At 46.8% G+C, this 16,304-nt stretch overlaps 1 protein-coding gene and 1 long non-coding RNA gene across 6 annotated transcripts in view; one reads left to right on the top strand and one right to left on the bottom strand.

Annotated features, from left to right (window-relative positions):
* Nucleotides 1–5,844: 5,844 nt before the first annotated feature.
* LOC141572725 (uncharacterized) lies at nucleotides 5,845–9,999 on the bottom strand. Of its 2 annotated transcripts, XR_012498160.2 has the most exons (3): nucleotides 9,609–9,999; nucleotides 8,304–8,403; nucleotides 5,845–8,033 (listed from the first exon to the last, which is right to left on the bottom strand). It is a non-coding gene; the product is annotated as an uncharacterized LOC141572725 (long non-coding RNA). The 2 variants fall into 2 exon arrangements; XR_016019062.1 differs by lacking the exon at nucleotides 9,609–9,999 and having other exon boundaries at nucleotides 8,304–8,574.
* SCARA3 (scavenger receptor class A member 3) overlaps nucleotides 7,460–16,304 on the top strand; it is a 33,402-nt gene continuing 24,557 nt past the window's right edge. For 3 of the 4 annotated variants that reach the window (XM_074338368.2, XM_019733119.3, XM_088792552.1), the window contains exon 1: nucleotides 7,460–7,773. In XM_074338368.2, coding sequence (XP_074194469.2) covers nucleotides 7,767–7,773 — 7 coding nt within the window. In that variant the 5' untranslated portion in view covers nucleotides 7,460–7,766. The remainder of the gene's footprint in view (nucleotides 7,774–16,304) is intronic. The other variant, XM_019733117.3, reaches the window with a different exon arrangement.

Below are 16,304 nucleotides of genomic sequence, written 5' to 3'. Positions count from 1 at the left end.
TTTTATCGAAGTAAAATATGCATGTAATTTAAAAATATCCAATAGTACAAAAAGTCCCAATGTAGCCATCTATACACTTCACCATTCCTCTAACCCACACCTCCCCCATCTCCAATCCAGGAAAACTGTTATTTTTATATTAAAACAAATATTGTTTCACTATGATATGGCATGCAATTTTTATACATTTTTTAAATAAAAGACTTCAAATTTTTGTTACTTTCATCAGTATGACTATAGAAAAGTTAGAGAAATCCTGACTAAGCATATTATACTGAAATTTATCAGATTATAGTTTAAAACATTCTCCCTCTTTCATTCGGTGTTGTGCTCCCATTCTCTAAGACATGGCCTAGCATACAGCAGGTGCTTAATAACTACTTGTTAAATTATCTGGATTAACTTTTCAATTAGTACACTCTAAAATTCCATTTATTTTTTCAGCAGGCTCACTTTATTTTTGAGTTGTATCAAAACTGTAATATCATGAGGATAGGGAACATATCCCCAGCACTAGCACAGCTTCTGTCTATGTGTTTATTGAATAAATTAATGGAAGCCATACATGGTCAAACATCAACTCAATCTTTCTCTCTGAATTACTAAGCATCATCCTTTGCTGGTGCAACTGATGACAAATCTCAATGTAGGGTTTTAAATGTATTTCTCTTGAATTTTAGAAATGCACTGTAGACACCTATCAAAATTGTTCCGAATTTTGTTCTTCTGCTTTTGAATGAGAAAGAAAGAAATAAGTATGCCTTCTGGGTCTCCATCCAGCGTATAGACAGGAATATCTATTAGGACCCTTCTTATACTTTTAAAAGCCCAACCTCTTGAATGCCTGATATAAAGGAATTGCTATGTACCAACTCCTACGGAGAATATCTTTATCAAAAGCATTTATGCCCCTCCAGGCCCAATCTTTCACTTTTAATATGTTTAGTTCCTGGCCACATGGATACAGGGCTGTTCCACTCCTATTTGCAGTCATCTAAATTGTGGGATTCACGCAGGAAGCCCTTTTTATTGTCCAGTGGGTGGTTTGTCTAAAAGAGTCTTCTCCTTCCTACAGATCATCAAAGCTCCTTCTTTTTTCACTTAAATCTGGACCCAAATGAAGTTAGCCACTTTCTTCCTGCATTTATAATTGTTTTAGATGAACACTCTAAGTAGTTTGCCTTTGCTCATATTCATCTGGAATATTTGTACAAGCCCTGAAGCATCCTACTATGTAATTAAACTGCTTTTCTCAGAACTTCACCCTTACAGAGTTCATAAAATAAGATATTCATTTGATAATATGAAGCCCTTTTTAAGGATTTCTCAGGCTAGAAGAATTCATATTATATAGCATATATAATTCATATTATATAGCATATTATCTAGCATCACCTACTGGTAAAGAGTGGTATTGCAAGACACCTCTGGCCACTGATACAGTAGTCATCCCTGGTTCACGATTTTGCTTTCCGTGGTTTTAGTTATCTGTGGTCAACCAAGGTCTCAAAATATCAAATGGAAAAATTTTAGAAATAAACAATTCATAAGTTTTAAATTTCACTTCGTTTTGAGTAGCATGATAAAAATCTCACACCATCCGGCTCCATCCTACCTGAGACGTGAACCATCCCTTTGTCCAGTGTATCCATGCTGCGCGTACAGTACAATAAGATAATCTAAGGGAGAGAGAGATACCACATTTACATAACTTTTATTACAGTACATTCATTGTTACAATTGTTCTATTTTACTAGTCATTGTTGTTAATCTCTTACTGTGCTTAATTTATAAATTAAACTTTATCATAGGTATTATGCATAGAAAAAAACACATAGTATATATAAATTTCAGTACTATCCACAGTTTCAGGCATCCACTGAGGGGTCTTGGAATATACCCCGGCCCCCAGTTAAGGGAGGACTACTGCACTCAAAAATTCCAGTATTAGTAACTGTAAAGTGAGGCAAGAATCTATAGACATGGGAGACATCCGTGAATTTCTGGGAGGAAACAATAAAAGAAAAGAAATTTAAGAACTGTGAAAATATCACATAGTTCAGAAAATGGGCCGAAAAAGACCAACTTAACACTTCTCTGGACAAACGTCTTCAATTGAGAATGTTGATGGATTCTTTCCCAGGGATTTCTATTACTTATTTTAAATAGGAGCCAATAGGAAAATGAAATTTAGATATTCCTTTATAGCCAGCTTTGCTGAAAACTGCTATGAAATACCTTAGGCCGGCCGTCTGTGTCCCTTCAAAAGCATTTACTCCTGTGCAGCGTTGGTGGTACAGTGGTGACATAGCTGCCTTCCAAAAATATCTTACTCTTTAGCTTCCAAAGGATTATTTGGGTGAAACACTGGCATGAAAAAAGCACTAACACTGCATGGAGTTTGAATCCATGGCATTAGAGAGCTTATTGAGGGAGAAAGGGCAAAAACCTTGCAAAGGTCTGGGCTGGGGAAGGGTTTGTTAATGAGTGACAGGGCTCACCAGCATCCATGTATCCCTCTTTCTTCGTGGTAACCAAGCTAAGGGCTATTTCCCAGCCTCCTTGCCTTGGGTTGGGGCCATGTGGCTGATATTCATGGTATGCCACTTCTAGGCCTGTCCCTTGATAATTTTCAACCCATAATCCTCCAATCTGTCTTCCCCTTCTATAATAACCTTAGAGGCTACCTATTGAAGATGGCGCCATCACAGGATGGAAGAAGCCTGGATCCCTAAGTAAACATTTGTAAGAGAAATACCCAACCTGCAGTGGATTGTGATATGAATGAGAAATAAACTATCATTGTACTGTCCTTAGAACCTTGCACTTATTTGTTAGAGCTAGTGCTACTTGTTCTAACTACAATAGAAATTGTTGTCTTGAAATGGGATGCCACCATAATGAAAACATAAATATGCAGCATCAGCTTAGTGATTGGGTAGCAGGATGTGAAAACCTGATATTAGAGACTGACAAGGTGAAAATCTATATTCTGCTGACTTTACATTGTCTGAGGGGATCTCGAAATTTCCACAGACTAATAGCTTCTCTGTGTCTTTCATTCTTCCCTTTTCCAAATGGGCATTTTTATTGGGATGCTCTGATCTATGCTCATCCATTTGAGACTGGAACCACTTCTAGGACTGATGGAAAAGTCAGAATCACATGGAGAGTCTTGGAGCCTTGGAATTGGAGCTCGATCCACTCTCTCTTCCATTTTATAGCAACCTTAAAGCTGTACATTGAAGATAGTGGTGATACAAGATGGAAGGTCCCTGTGTCCCTGAGTCATCATTTGGAAGAGAACTGCCCAACCCACATTGGACTGTAATGTGAGTGAGAAATAAACTTTTGTTGTATTAACACAGTGGGATGTGGGGGTTGTTGCCATAGCAGCAAGTGTTACTTTCACTAATTAATATAAGGGTAGGGAATGCCTATATGTATTTAGAAAACATACCGAATAGGAGAAGCCATTTGAGAAAAGGAAGTTTAGAAGGAGAAACAGAAGTTTGTAGGATCAGATAAACCAAGGAAGAGATTCAAGAAGGAGCTGCCAATGGTGTTTGTGGTGGTTCATTTTGTGTGTCAATTTGGCTAGGTCATGGTAGCCAGATATTTGGTCAAACATTATCCTAGATGCTTCTAGATTTGAAGGTGTTTTTAGATGAGATTAACATTTAAATCAGTAGACTTTGAGTCAAGCTGATTACCCTTCATCGTGTGGTGGGCCTTGTCCAACCAGTTGAAGACCTTGATAGCAAAAAGGCTGACCTCTCCAGAGAAAGAGGGCATTCTGTCAGTAGACTGCCTCTGGACTTGAGCTGCAACACCAGCTCTTCCCTGGGTCTCCAGCCTGCCAATTATTGCTTCTATTTCTCTGGAGAATCCTTACTGACAGTGTTAAATCTACAAAATGGTTGAAGAGGATATGAATTTTGAAAAGCCTATTACATTTGGCAACTAGGAGAAAGGGAGCAATTTCAGTGAGCACTGAGGGCAGAAGCGACATCTAAGAAGGAAAAGTGGAAGCGATGTTCTAAGGCTGGAGAGGAGCATGGAAGGAAAACATCAAAGGCATAAGTGGGAGAATTGAGCTTTAGAAGAAGGGGAGAGGTTTTTTTGCCTGAAGTAGAAAAAAGCAAGGAAAGCCTAGGGCACTCCCTGGGAGACTTTATTCTGAACAAATCACAACACTGCTCAAGAACTAGCGTGGGACTTTCTCTCTTCATGAATACACGAAAGGTTCCACCACTAGCGGTTCCATTTCCCCCCTCCCCCCCATATAACCTCTGCTCTTCAGCTATTTCCTTTGACTTTCAACATAAATCCGGCTTATGCCTCAGTCAACTGCCCCCACCCTATCCCCACTCCAGCTCAAGTTAAAAACTGTATTAAGCTGTTCCCCCTACCTCATCCCCCCCCAATTCCACCCTGCCTGGTGCTGGGCCTCTGTTTTCTAGTCATAACTGAGCAACATCCTAATAGTCTGTCAGGCAGGGTGTCACATGGGGTCTCAGCTCCCGCTCCCCACACAAGAACGCAGGACATGGTGAGGCCAAAAAGGAACACCCACGGAGCCATAGGTAGGGGAGTCATACCAGTATTTTCTCGCTAGTGGCTGGGTTGGAGACACAGGAAGCAGGAGCCACACAATCTGCAACCTGCCGTCCGCTTCTCTCTGCCAAACAACCTCACTTGCTAACTGCAATCCGCTGTGCTAATTGCAATCCCTGCTTGCTAGCTTAGCCACGGCAGCTATATCAGTGGCTAATGGCTAACCAGTAACGGGATGGCCAACTAGTCACAGCTGATGGCCATCTACCCGAGCCAGCACCTTTCCACGTGAGGCCGAAAGCCTGGAAACTGCTCTCTGGGACTCTGTCCCCACATAGTGCCATAATTTGGTCTCTCAGGGAGAGTGGGTCCAGTTGACCCTGGGTCCATCTCTCTAGCTCTTGGTAAAATTGCTTTAAACTGCAGCTCTAAGCTTTTATGCAATATCTAGGAAATCCTGTCTCCTCCCTACTTGACCTGTAGTCTGTGATCACCCTTTACACTCCTCTTTCTGCCTTCTCCCCTCTCTGAACTATCCTGGTGCTTTGGCCCCTGGTGTTTGCCAACTCATCTCCAGCTCTTTCCAGTTCATCCTCTGAACCTCTTTAGGTCCAGGATCCAGTTCTGCTCATCCGGGGACCAGCTACAAACCAGACGCTGGTATCTTTCATTTCTTTGCTGATGCATCTGCATTGTCATAGCAACACCTCAAGGTAGAAATATCCTCCAGTCCCAAAGGGGTGGGAGAGGGTACTCCCTTGCACCAAGGTTAGGCCCTTTTTCTCACCACACACCTTGGATCTAGCCAACTAAAAAACAAGCATGGAGAAAGCCACAAGTCATGTGTTTGTTCTCTCCAAAAACAAATATTTGAGTACCTTCTATGAAAGGCAGTGTGGTATGTCATGGCGAAGCCCCGAGAAGCTGGATTTAGCCTACCTGGTTTCAAATCCCAAGATGTCCCACTTACTAGCACATTATTTATGCTCCCCATGCCTCAGTTTTCTCCTCTGAAAAATGAAGGCTCTAACACTACTTATTTCATAGGGCTGCTGTGAGGATTAAATAAGTCAATACGCAGGTAACAACTGCCTAGGTAAAGGTGCCTTTGATGTGAATATCTCCCTGATGTTTACAGAGCAGCTCTCCTGATCCATTCCAAAGTCTTGGGAGCCTGAGGCTCACACGGCAGACTCAGAATCCAGACTCAGAAGGGCCCAGGACTACCTCGTGACTACCAGGCAGGCAGCATTCTCTCTATCCACATAAGAAATGTCCAAACCTGACGAGAGTTTTTGTTAAGAATTTATTTGAGCCAAACTGATGATAATTGCTGGGAAGCAAGATCTCAAATCCTCCAGAGAATGAGTTTGCAGTTTCTTTTATACATTTGGAATTAAGGAGGGAACAGTAAGGAAGATTACATGGAGGTGGGAGAAAGCAAAGCAGGAATTGGATTAACGGATAATTAACAAGATTGTGTGCTCTCTTGAGGGTGGTGATGCTTCTGAAAGGTCTGAAGAAGAGTCAATTCAAAGGTGCATTAATCTAGAGGCACACAATGGACAGGGCTTGCTTAAGGCAAAGGTAACATTTTACTAGGGAAGTTATAGGCCTGAAGCATGACTACCCACCATGACCTGCCGAGGTAGGAATTTATGGTCCGATCAACCAGAGAGATTACTTTTGGTTAGATTGATGACAGTGCTCCTTTTTCGTCCACATCTCTGATCCTCAGTCTGCTCATCTCTACAATGGGCAGTATGGATCCTGGCGCCCTTTCAAGTTCTGTTGAGCTAATGGAGAGAATGCGCTTTGCCAACTGGAACATATCATTGCAAAGTGGAGGAGATTAGACATAGCTGAACATCACCTTTTGTGATCTGGTGGGAGAAAGTTTCTCTGCCCCTTCAGCCCCACCTACTTTACTCCAAGGGCCAAATGGGGCTGGGCATGAGGTGTCGGGGATGTGGAAAAGGGGCTGACTGTAGCAATCAAAAGAGACCAGACGGGGTTGACCCCACTCTGGGGTCCCTTCTCTCCCTGCGCTATATCCTGCCATACAGTTGACACACCTGAGCACCAATACTTGTTTAATTGTTGCTTTTCCTCACCAGAGGAAACCTCATGGAGACAGTGATGGTGTGAAGCGTTCCTCCACCCTCAGTATTTGAGGTAGAAGCTGGTCCATGGTAGGCGCTCAGTAAATTAAATGTTTGTTGCATCGATGAAGAATGACATGTGAAGATCTCAGAAAAGAGCGTAGGACAAGTTACAACTCCTTCCTCGCTTGAGTCCAGTTTCCCTCAGATGTTACTGTTTACCCCCAGAAGCCCCTCCAAGAACAAAATCACAGAATTGGGAAGTGCTGGGGACCCAATTCTCTCATGTAGAAGAAGGTTTGGAGCCATGAAGTGGCTGCTCCAAGTCACAAACCTAGCGTGGCAGAGCTAGTGTGACCAACTGTCCCGAACTGCCCGGGCCTGAGAGGTTTTGGGGATGCAGGACTCTCACTGCTAAAACCGGGGCAGTCCTAGGCAAACCGGGGCTGGGATAAGGGCTGGGGCTGGAACCCAGGGATTCTTCTTGCTCCCAGTCCCTCTACCTCTTAGATAGGTGAGAAAAATGTCCAGGGCGAATCTCCGGGGGGCCCCCGGCCACCAGGCGGCCCCCACAGGATAAACAACTGCTCAAGAAGCGCCTTCCCTGCGCATTTCCCCAGCGCAGCCCCGGCGGACGCGGGCGGGTTCGAGGCCGTGCGACGAGGCGGGGGATCGGGGGCGCGGGCGCGGGGACCGCGGCAGCACAAAGAGGCCTGGCCGCGGCAGTTTTGAAAATACCAAGGAAGTTGATCTGGGCCTGGGCCCAAGAAGTGACGAGGAGGGAGGGAGCGAGGGCGGGAGCGCGGGGCTCGGGCGGCAGTAGAGCTCTCTGGCCTCCAGCGGGGAGCGCGCGGGCGGCGGGCGGCGGGCGGCGGGATGGGCGGCGGGCGCGGCGCCCCCAGGCTGCGACCCCGCGGACCCTCCCCTCGGCTCACCGCCTCCGCGGCCCGGCGCTCGAGCAGAACTCCCGCACTCCACCGGGCTCCCGCGGGCGGCGCGTAGGGCGGCGATCGGGTGTCCCTGGACGAGCCGCCGGCTTCACCCGGGTCACCTCGCAGCTGGAGCCGCCGGCAGCGGGGCCCTCCGGAGGCCCCGGCACAAGGGACCATGAAAGGTAAGCCCCGCGCGCGCGAGTTCCTAGGCGAGACCCTGAGGGACCACCCCACCCTGTCCGGGTCACGGAGGGCGCTTCTCCCTGCAGGCGGGGGTAAGAAGGGGAGGACCCCGCGGGGCAGCAGTTTGGGGGTCTTCCCTCTGCCTCTCCGACCGACCCTCCTGCGGAAGGTATTGGAGCCCTGAAGTCAAGAGGAAGGGGAGGGAAGGAGCATGGAGAAAATTCATCCAGTCCTGTTCTCACTGTTCATTGCTCTACTCCTAAAAAAAAAAAAAAACGACTTTAAATTCCAAAGAAGTTTCCGATCCCTTTAACCAGTCAGCGCAGAAAGATGTCACCAGCCCAATATTCTAGCAGTTGTAAATCCTCACCCAGGGGACCCATCTCAGAGGCCCCTGCAGCCCCCACCTAGCCTTCTGCCCATCCCCAGGCCTCCCGTTCTCCCTCAGCCAGGAACGTCGACCACTTCCTCAGGAGAGACTGTAGCCCAGGCCCTGCTCTTCCCAACCTCTGAACCCTGGCTCACTCACCGTGCCCTCTGACATCCTGGGGACAAAGCAGCTGGAGCAGACCAGGGGTCCAGGTCCCCAGAGCAGTGGGTCATCTTGATGGTGGCTCTTGCAGCCTATGCTTGGGATGGAAACAAGAACCGGACTTGGTCCTAGGTGCTCATACCTGGGCCTGGCTTTCTTGAGGCCTGGGAAAGAGCATTCTTGGTCTTCGCGCTCCTTTTCAGGCTAAGGGAGATGGAGGCCACGGGACAGGGAAGCTTCAACGCTTTTTTCATTCTATCTCCCGAGCTTTTCAATAATCCTTTCATAGCTCCCTTTTGTGGCAGATGTTTGTGCTCCTAACCATGGGAACCTCACCATCTTTGACTTATTGAATGTTGAAACTGAAAAGGACCTTCGAGAGCATCTGCAGGGCTTGAAACTATACTCTCAGGTGATGTTGAAGAAACAGCTCTGTTAGTCTCTTTTACATACTCGTACATGGGTCTGAGGGTTCCTTGGATTGAAGACAGCTTCCACATTGTACAGGTGAGGAAACTGAGGCCCAAACAGGTAGGACCAGCTCCCCTGGGTATGAAACCTGTGCGTTCCCACAGGGCCCCGCTCTTGGAAGGCCTCATACTTAGTTAATGCTCTGCGGTCGCTGTCTTGAAATTCTTAATCATTTTTTAACATTCAAACTATGTTGCTGGTCCTATACACACAAGAAGGAACTTGCTTTAAGATTCACAGCCAGTAGGGGAGAATAGAGCCCAGGGCTCCTGACTTCCAGGCCAGAGCGCTTGCTAATAGACCCCTCTGGCCTCTGGCCCCTCTGTCCTTCCTGAAGGCCCCACCATGTTTTGGGCTGTCTGCGATGAGGCAAGCAAGTTATAATCAACCCCAGGGAATTCGTGTGGCAACAGGGAGGAGCCTCACCCACCAACTTTCTGCTCTCAGCTACCACATCTATGGAGCTATACCCTTCCCAGTCAGCCAGCCGGGGCAGGTCATTACCCAGAAGCCTCCAGAAAGGAAAGGTCTTAGACCACATCTCACCACAGGCTTGGGGCCCACACTGCTCTGGGCCTTAATGATGATGCTGAGATTCTGTACATTCTCAGAGTGGTTTGGCTCTACCACTCCAGACAAACACTGTAAGAGAAAACATAGTGCGGGAAAGAGAGGCAGAGCCGAAATCCTCTGCAATGGAGGAGAGACATCCAGCTCCTGAGGAAGAAGGAGTCAGGAACATATGACCTGCCTTTCTGAAACCCAGTGAGGCAATTCCACTCCCCTGAGTGGAGGAGTCCCCTGGTGTGACTGAATATTTAGTGGAGGTACCTGAAGAGGATGAGCTGAAATGGGTCATCATGTCCTTGGGTCTCGGGGTCCTTCTGGCCTGCTGGCTGGGAGGCTGTGGGTCCCAGAGAGAAGCCCAAGGCCTGCCGCTCTCATTTCATTTTCTTGCTCTCACTTACAGCCTCACCACCACGTGGGGCCGAATTTCTGCCCACTGTGGCCTTTAGGCAGCTCTTGTGTATTTTTCCTCCATTCTCTGAGAAACGATCCCGTGCTCTTTCATAACATCCCAGGGGCCCGGTCTGCAGAGCTGCAGGGGAAGGCGAGGGTGATGCCCAGCACACCTCTCTGCAGGGTCTTTCCTCTTCCTTTCTGGAAGCCAGGAAGAGCCACCACCTCTGCCTGAGATGGAAAAGGCAGGGCAGACAGCAAATATTTGCCCTTTGGGATCTGTGGAGTGTGAAGAATCAGGATTTTTTTCACCCACATGGAAAAAGTAAATGCCCTGCAGAGCAGGGCCGCCCCTTCCAGAGCAACTCTTTCCTGAGGGGAAGCTGGCTTCAAATTCTCCAAGGCCCCACCAATCTGAGAATTACATCTGTTGGCAATATTCACCACCCCCACTCAAAGCAAAACACGGTGATGTTATGTTTTGTGGAGAGAGGGGTGTTGGTAGGGACGGTACTTAAACAAGAAAACACGTACTCTGAGGAGCATTGCCACCAGTGGCTAGGGGCCAGGGCCAACTCTGCCAGCCGAGCTGTTTCCACCCTGAGGCCTCTCCTGCCTGCCTGCCAGCCAGGCCTCCCAAACAGCCACATCTTTTGATGCAAGCTGGCACCTGACCCCAGGTGCAGCCCTTCTAACACCTGAGGGGTACACAGCTGCCACCAGCCCCTTGGTGACAGGCTCAGCTTCTGGCTTCCCACTGGCTTGTCTGAACCATTAAGAGCCAGCTATGGGATTGTTTCTACACCTCCAGTGAGAGGGGCCTGTGGTGGGAGCCCTCCCAGCTACACAAAGCCCCTATCCCCAAGCAGGCCGGTTCACAACGAAGATAACTGCTTTGAGAGTCAAAGGCACGGTGTCTAGTCCTGGCTCCATGTGAAGCTCTGGTCAGAGTGTTTCCCTCTCAGGATCCTATTCTCCTGGGTGTCCATGTGCCCTGATGCACTGTGAACTCAGCCCGGGAGCTCTGGGCCTGAGTGCCACTTGGGGAGAGGAAGTGATGCGGTGGAGAGCTGATTGGAAGCAGGCCTGCCGCAGGGACCACGCTTTGCCCCTGGGAGACTTGTCCTCAGCTGCCACAGACAGAGCAGAGCCACACCCCGCTGTTCCCCAAGCGTGGGAAGAACAGCCCCTCCCCACAGAACCAGAGAGCTGTGCCCACACACCATGGGCAAAGGGCGGGCAGAGAGAGGAGGGGGCTGCAAAATACAGCAACGTGATCCCAGGAAAATCTACCTCCCACAGCTTGGTGGGGGAAGATTATATCCACTCCTGAGCAGGCAAACTGAGTCCCCTTGGAAAGCCTGACCTCTATCCCCAGAGTTCGGGGCACCGGAAGGCGCCTGAGACTAGAAGAAAAGGAGCTGATCTGACAAAGGTGCAAAGAGCCCCTAAACAGCCACAATTTGGCAAGGGGTGGGGGAGCTCAAATGTTGGAAATCAGCTCCAAACATTCACACACACACACACACACACACACACACACACACACACACTGGTCACCTTGCCATCCAGCTGGGGTAATTTTAATAACTGTAGACTCACAGCCCATAGCTAATTTGGGAGAGAGGAAAAAGAATTCTGCTTCTCAGTAGATGTTGGTGGATAGCTTGGCAGTTTTCATGAAGTACAGGCAGCTGTGCTGGGTGTTAGAATTGGCAAGTACAGCAGCATGACGAACTGTGCCACTCATATACACTGCCCACGTTAATTTAGCGTGTGTGTGTGTGTGTGTGTGTGTGTGTGTGTGTGTGTGTGTGTGTTTTGTGAGCACTGAAGCCCTGATGTTAAGCCTAGCCCTGTGACAGACTAGCTTTATAACTATATAACTATGATAAAGTCATTGATATTCCCTGGCCCTCAGTCTCCTCATCTACAAATAGATGGCATGAACTTTGAGGTTCTTTCCAGCTCTAAGATTCTACTCTATTGTTTTTCCTTCTGTGAGAGCATATATATATTTGTATCGACCCATCTATCTATCAAGATTTCATACACACACACACACACACACACACACACACACACGTAAACTTCTCCCCCAGAATAAGCTTACAGGGTTGTATCAGAATGTGAATTTCATGAGCATGGGGATCCTGCCTGCCTCTGTCCTGTCTCACTAGCACACAGCTCGTGGCACACAAGAGGTATCCACTACATTTGTTCAGTGCCTGCATCTGAGCCCCTCACTGGGCTGAAATACTTAAAGGCAAGAATCACACCCTGGTATCCGTACAACGTCACGTAGGTACTCGGTGAAGATTCATGATTCTATTTAACAAACATCCATTGACCAACTGCCAAATGCCAGGGCTTGTGTATCCCTGTATGTTTAATGTCTGAGAAAGACGCAGTGGTGCAAAGAGAAACATATTATTCTTTCAAGGATCTTAACTTTGGCTAGGACACTTACAATGTGTGCCCAAATCATCCAAAAAAGACTGAAAGTGTAAAGTCTCATCAGAGAGGTTCCAAGGAGGCAGTTTGGGGTGGTATTGGTTCTTTCCCCGTCTCTTTTGCTGCTCTTCTTCTGATGAGTCTGTGATTTCAGCCATGGACTCGGTGGTTTTTACTAGGCCCCCATTTTATAACAATCTCACCCAGTCCCATAGATTTGACATGGGAATAGGCTGATGGTACCAGATTTACTCCTCTGAGCTCTAGACCCATCTTTCCAGCAGTGTCCCGAACATCTCTTGGTGGAGACCCGCAGACACCTCCTTCAAGACTCAGAGGAGACACTTTCACATCCCCCTGAACCCAAACAGAAATTGGTTCTTCTGGGATGTTGTCCCACACTTTTCAATCCACAAACATGTATTGAGTACCTGCTTTTGGGGAGGAGGCGTGCTAGTTTAAAGGTTGTCAAGGATATAGCTCCTGTCTTCAGGCAGAGATGAGACCTATACCCTTAAGAAGAAAACCAAATAATCAGGGGAGATGATGCAGGAGAACCAATGGGTGGTACATACAGTAGATTCAATAGAAATCACCTGAGATCAAGAGTGCATTTCAAGTTGGGGCAGTTCAGGAAGACTTTAGGGAGCTGAAGGGTGGGCAAGATTTGGATTGTGTCATTCCAGGGACAGTCAGGAGAGGCAAGGAATGGTACCGGTGAAAGCTGGGCATTATGTCATTAGGTAAATGTGTTTAGGGGTGAGGGGTAGACATTTGCCTGGAGTGGTGAATTGGCTGAGCACCACAGAGAGTCACAAGACCCGGAGGCCTTGATTGCCATGCTAAGGACTTCCAACTGTGTCCTGTTGACATTGGAGAGGCCCTGGAAGGGTTTGTCAGGAGATGGCCTGGTTGCTACTTCTCCCTGGAGATGTTGGGAAATTTCTCCTTTTAGAGAATGAGAGGAAGAAAATGAGCTTGTGAAGGAGCCAAAAGGAGTGGTCAGGGACACAGGCAGAGAAGTATGATGGTAATGTCATGGAAATTGAGAGGAGAAAATTCCAAGAAGGATGTGAACAACATCAACACAATCGACTCAATCAACACAGCTAGCCCAGGATGATTAGATCCAGAGAAAGCTGCATAAGCTGAGCGGGGAATGGCAGAGTTGAAGTAAAGGCACAGGGAGGCCTTGTGTCAGAGAAGTTTCAGAAAAAAAGGAACTAAGTGGTTAAAGCAAGAAGCAGGGCCAGGCATGAAGGGAATTTCAAGGTGAGGTTGGCCTGTGCTCACTGAAAGAAAGAGGGAAAGAGAAGTGGGGGCACATTCATGAAGAAGGCAGGAGGGGGTGAGCTTTGCCATGGCAACAAAGCCCCTCTTTACCGGGAGAGGGAAGGATATGGAAAGACTTTTTGCATTGCTAGTTGCGTTTAATCTTTTCATGATACATACTCATTATGAAAAAAATTGAAAAGTTCAGGAAAGGAAAAGTAAACTCAGATAATTGACAAGATCTGGATGAGCTTTCTTCCAGAAATCCTTCTGTGTATATTTGCACACAGATTTTTTTTTCCACATAGGTAAGATTATACTATCCGTGTTATTCTGTATATGTGTTTTAAAAATTCAACAATAGAGCATAGGTATCTTTCCTGGGCAATAAATATAGATCTGCCTCATTTTTTAAATGGTTGCATAATATTCCATAGTATGACTTATGTATAAATATATATAGGTGTATATATATTTATATACATAGTATAAATATATATATATTTAACCAATCCTTTATTGATGGGCATTTGAATTATTTACGGTTTTCCTCGGGTTTATTGTAGCCTGCAGTGATAATCTTTACACATCTGTCTCTGCCTAGATGTATAAGTATTCCCTGGGGGGTGTGGAAATAGAATGCCACACACTGCTCCCAATGCTGGAGAGGGCCGTTCCACACACACTTGCTTCCACCGCATCTGAGGCGAAACACCTGGAGAGAGTTAGGGGATGGTGAAGAGCTTGTTCCTAAAAGTTTTGGTCTTTTCAGAAAGGGAGGAGGTGAGCTCATCTTTGGAGAATGGGATGGGCTGAGAAGAGCAATTGTGCGTGAGGGTCCAGATGGCAGGACTTGAGTGGGGCCAAAGACACAGCACTCACTGATATGCTCCACCGGGCTGGGTTTCCCCAGCACTGAGAAGAGAAAACAGGCTGATGGAATCGCATGAGGGCAGATGAGAAAATCAACTGTCTCCAGGGAGCTGAAGCTGATCCTGGGGGGCGAGGCTGATAGTCTGGGTGAAGTAGGGAGTGTAAAGGCTGAGTGCAGCGGGGAGTAGAAAAAACCGTGAGAGAGGTGTAAGAAAGGAGCTTGAAATCTTGCAGAAGGAACAGCAGTAAGCTTCCTGCTGCAGAGGGTGGGCAGGCTGAGCTATGGCCAGCGAGCAGATGAGACCTGCACATTGTTAGTCAAGGGATCCTGAGGTTCACAGGACCAGTGGGTTTTCAACGGAAATGTTTCCTCCGTTAGAGTTGATGGCAAGAGACAGGGTGAAGAAATAATCCAGTACAGGTGATGTTCCCTGAGGTAGCTGCATCTCTGACTATTTCCATGGGATTTCATAGAAAACTTTTTTCAATAATGGCAGGAAGTTCTATGGTCAAACAAGTTTGAGAAACAGAATTAAACATGGATTGAAATGGGCCTTTTCTTTCTTTCTTTTTTTTTCTTTTTTTTTTTTTTTTGCAGGACTGAAAAAATTTTAGTGTGTGAATATGAGTTTCTGAGATGGTGAAAGAGTAGGCAGCATTTTCCAGACCTACTTGATCAAAGAATCCTTTTTCACAAAGAGTATTTTGGAACTAGTGTTGTGGAGGACATGTTTTAGAAAATGGATTTCTTGAAAGTTGGTAATGGGTCCTGAAAAGGATGGGTGTTGGGTAAGGGAGATAAATGACAGCAGCAAATTCCAGTAGGACAGAAAAAATAATTGTGCTAAAAAATGACAGTTACTACCATTTATCAAGTATTTGCTATGTGCCGGGGATGTTTCATGTATCACCTCATTGAATTTTCACAGCACCTCTGTGAAGTAGATGGTATGGCCACTATTTTTGCACATGAAGCTCAGAGAGGAAAGGGAGCTCCATGTGAGAGAGACATGGACCTAACTAGTGAGCATCGAGTTTGAAGATCCAGAGGTGACAATAGACATCAAGAAACCGATTCCCAATGGAGGAAACATTTCTGTTGAAATCCCGTTGGATTTGTGGGGTTCAGGGTCAGTAGAGGAGTTGCTCTCTACACAGAGGAGATGTGAGTATGTGATGGGGGAGGGTTGGGGGTCGGTTGAATTGAATGAATAGCCTAGGTTCCCTTCTCAACAAGAGGCTCTACCACCTCTTGAAGGGGTCTTTAGAAATAGAGTGGCCATTTGGAATTATCACAAGGACGAGGGGCTGCTACTGTCATTTAGCGGGCCAGCATGCTAAATGTCTGTGCAGTGTGGGAAAATCCTGTGTACTGAAAACTCGTACCACCCAAATGCCAACAGTGCCCCAGTGAGAAACACGGAGGGCAAGAATAGGGAGGAAAGTCATTTAGGATAAAGGGGGAGTTTGCCCATAAGCTCTGCGGTTACCAGGAACACAGTGGAAGGCAGCAGAGGTGGGAGACTGTGGGCTGGTTGCGAGTAGTCAGGTAGAGGTGGCAGGGGGAGAGGAAAGGCTGTCCCAGAGCAGCACACGTGGATTTTAGGAATGAAGGAGCAGAAAGGAGGTGAGTGTTCAGAGAAGCAGATCATGAGAACTTGATGAGCAGGAGAATCAGAAAGGGAAGAACCAGATTCATTAGAGCTGAGGGGAGCCCACCGATTCCCATCTGAATACAGCCACATCCACAAAGGAGGCCTCTGGGGAGGGGGTTAATGGCAGGAGGGCTCTAATGAAAACAATTTTGCAATCTTAATTATAGTGTCCCCCAACCTTAGACTATAGCTGTTCTGCAATTTTAAATATAGCATTGGCTCCTGAGAAGACTCTCAAATCTTTATTTTTACTGACCCAATTGGCTGTTTTGAAAACCCACTCTGTGAACTCCGTTAGAAGATAATCATCAAA

This window comes from Rhinolophus sinicus, chromosome 15, assembly GCF_057876585.1.
Source record: "Rhinolophus sinicus isolate RSI-liver-muscle chromosome 15, RSI-T2T, whole genome shotgun sequence".
Taxonomy (NCBI): Eukaryota; Metazoa; Chordata; class Mammalia; order Chiroptera; family Rhinolophidae; genus Rhinolophus; species Rhinolophus sinicus.
Note: the sequence above shows the minus strand (reverse complement) of the source record. Positions and strands in the feature narration are given on the sequence as shown.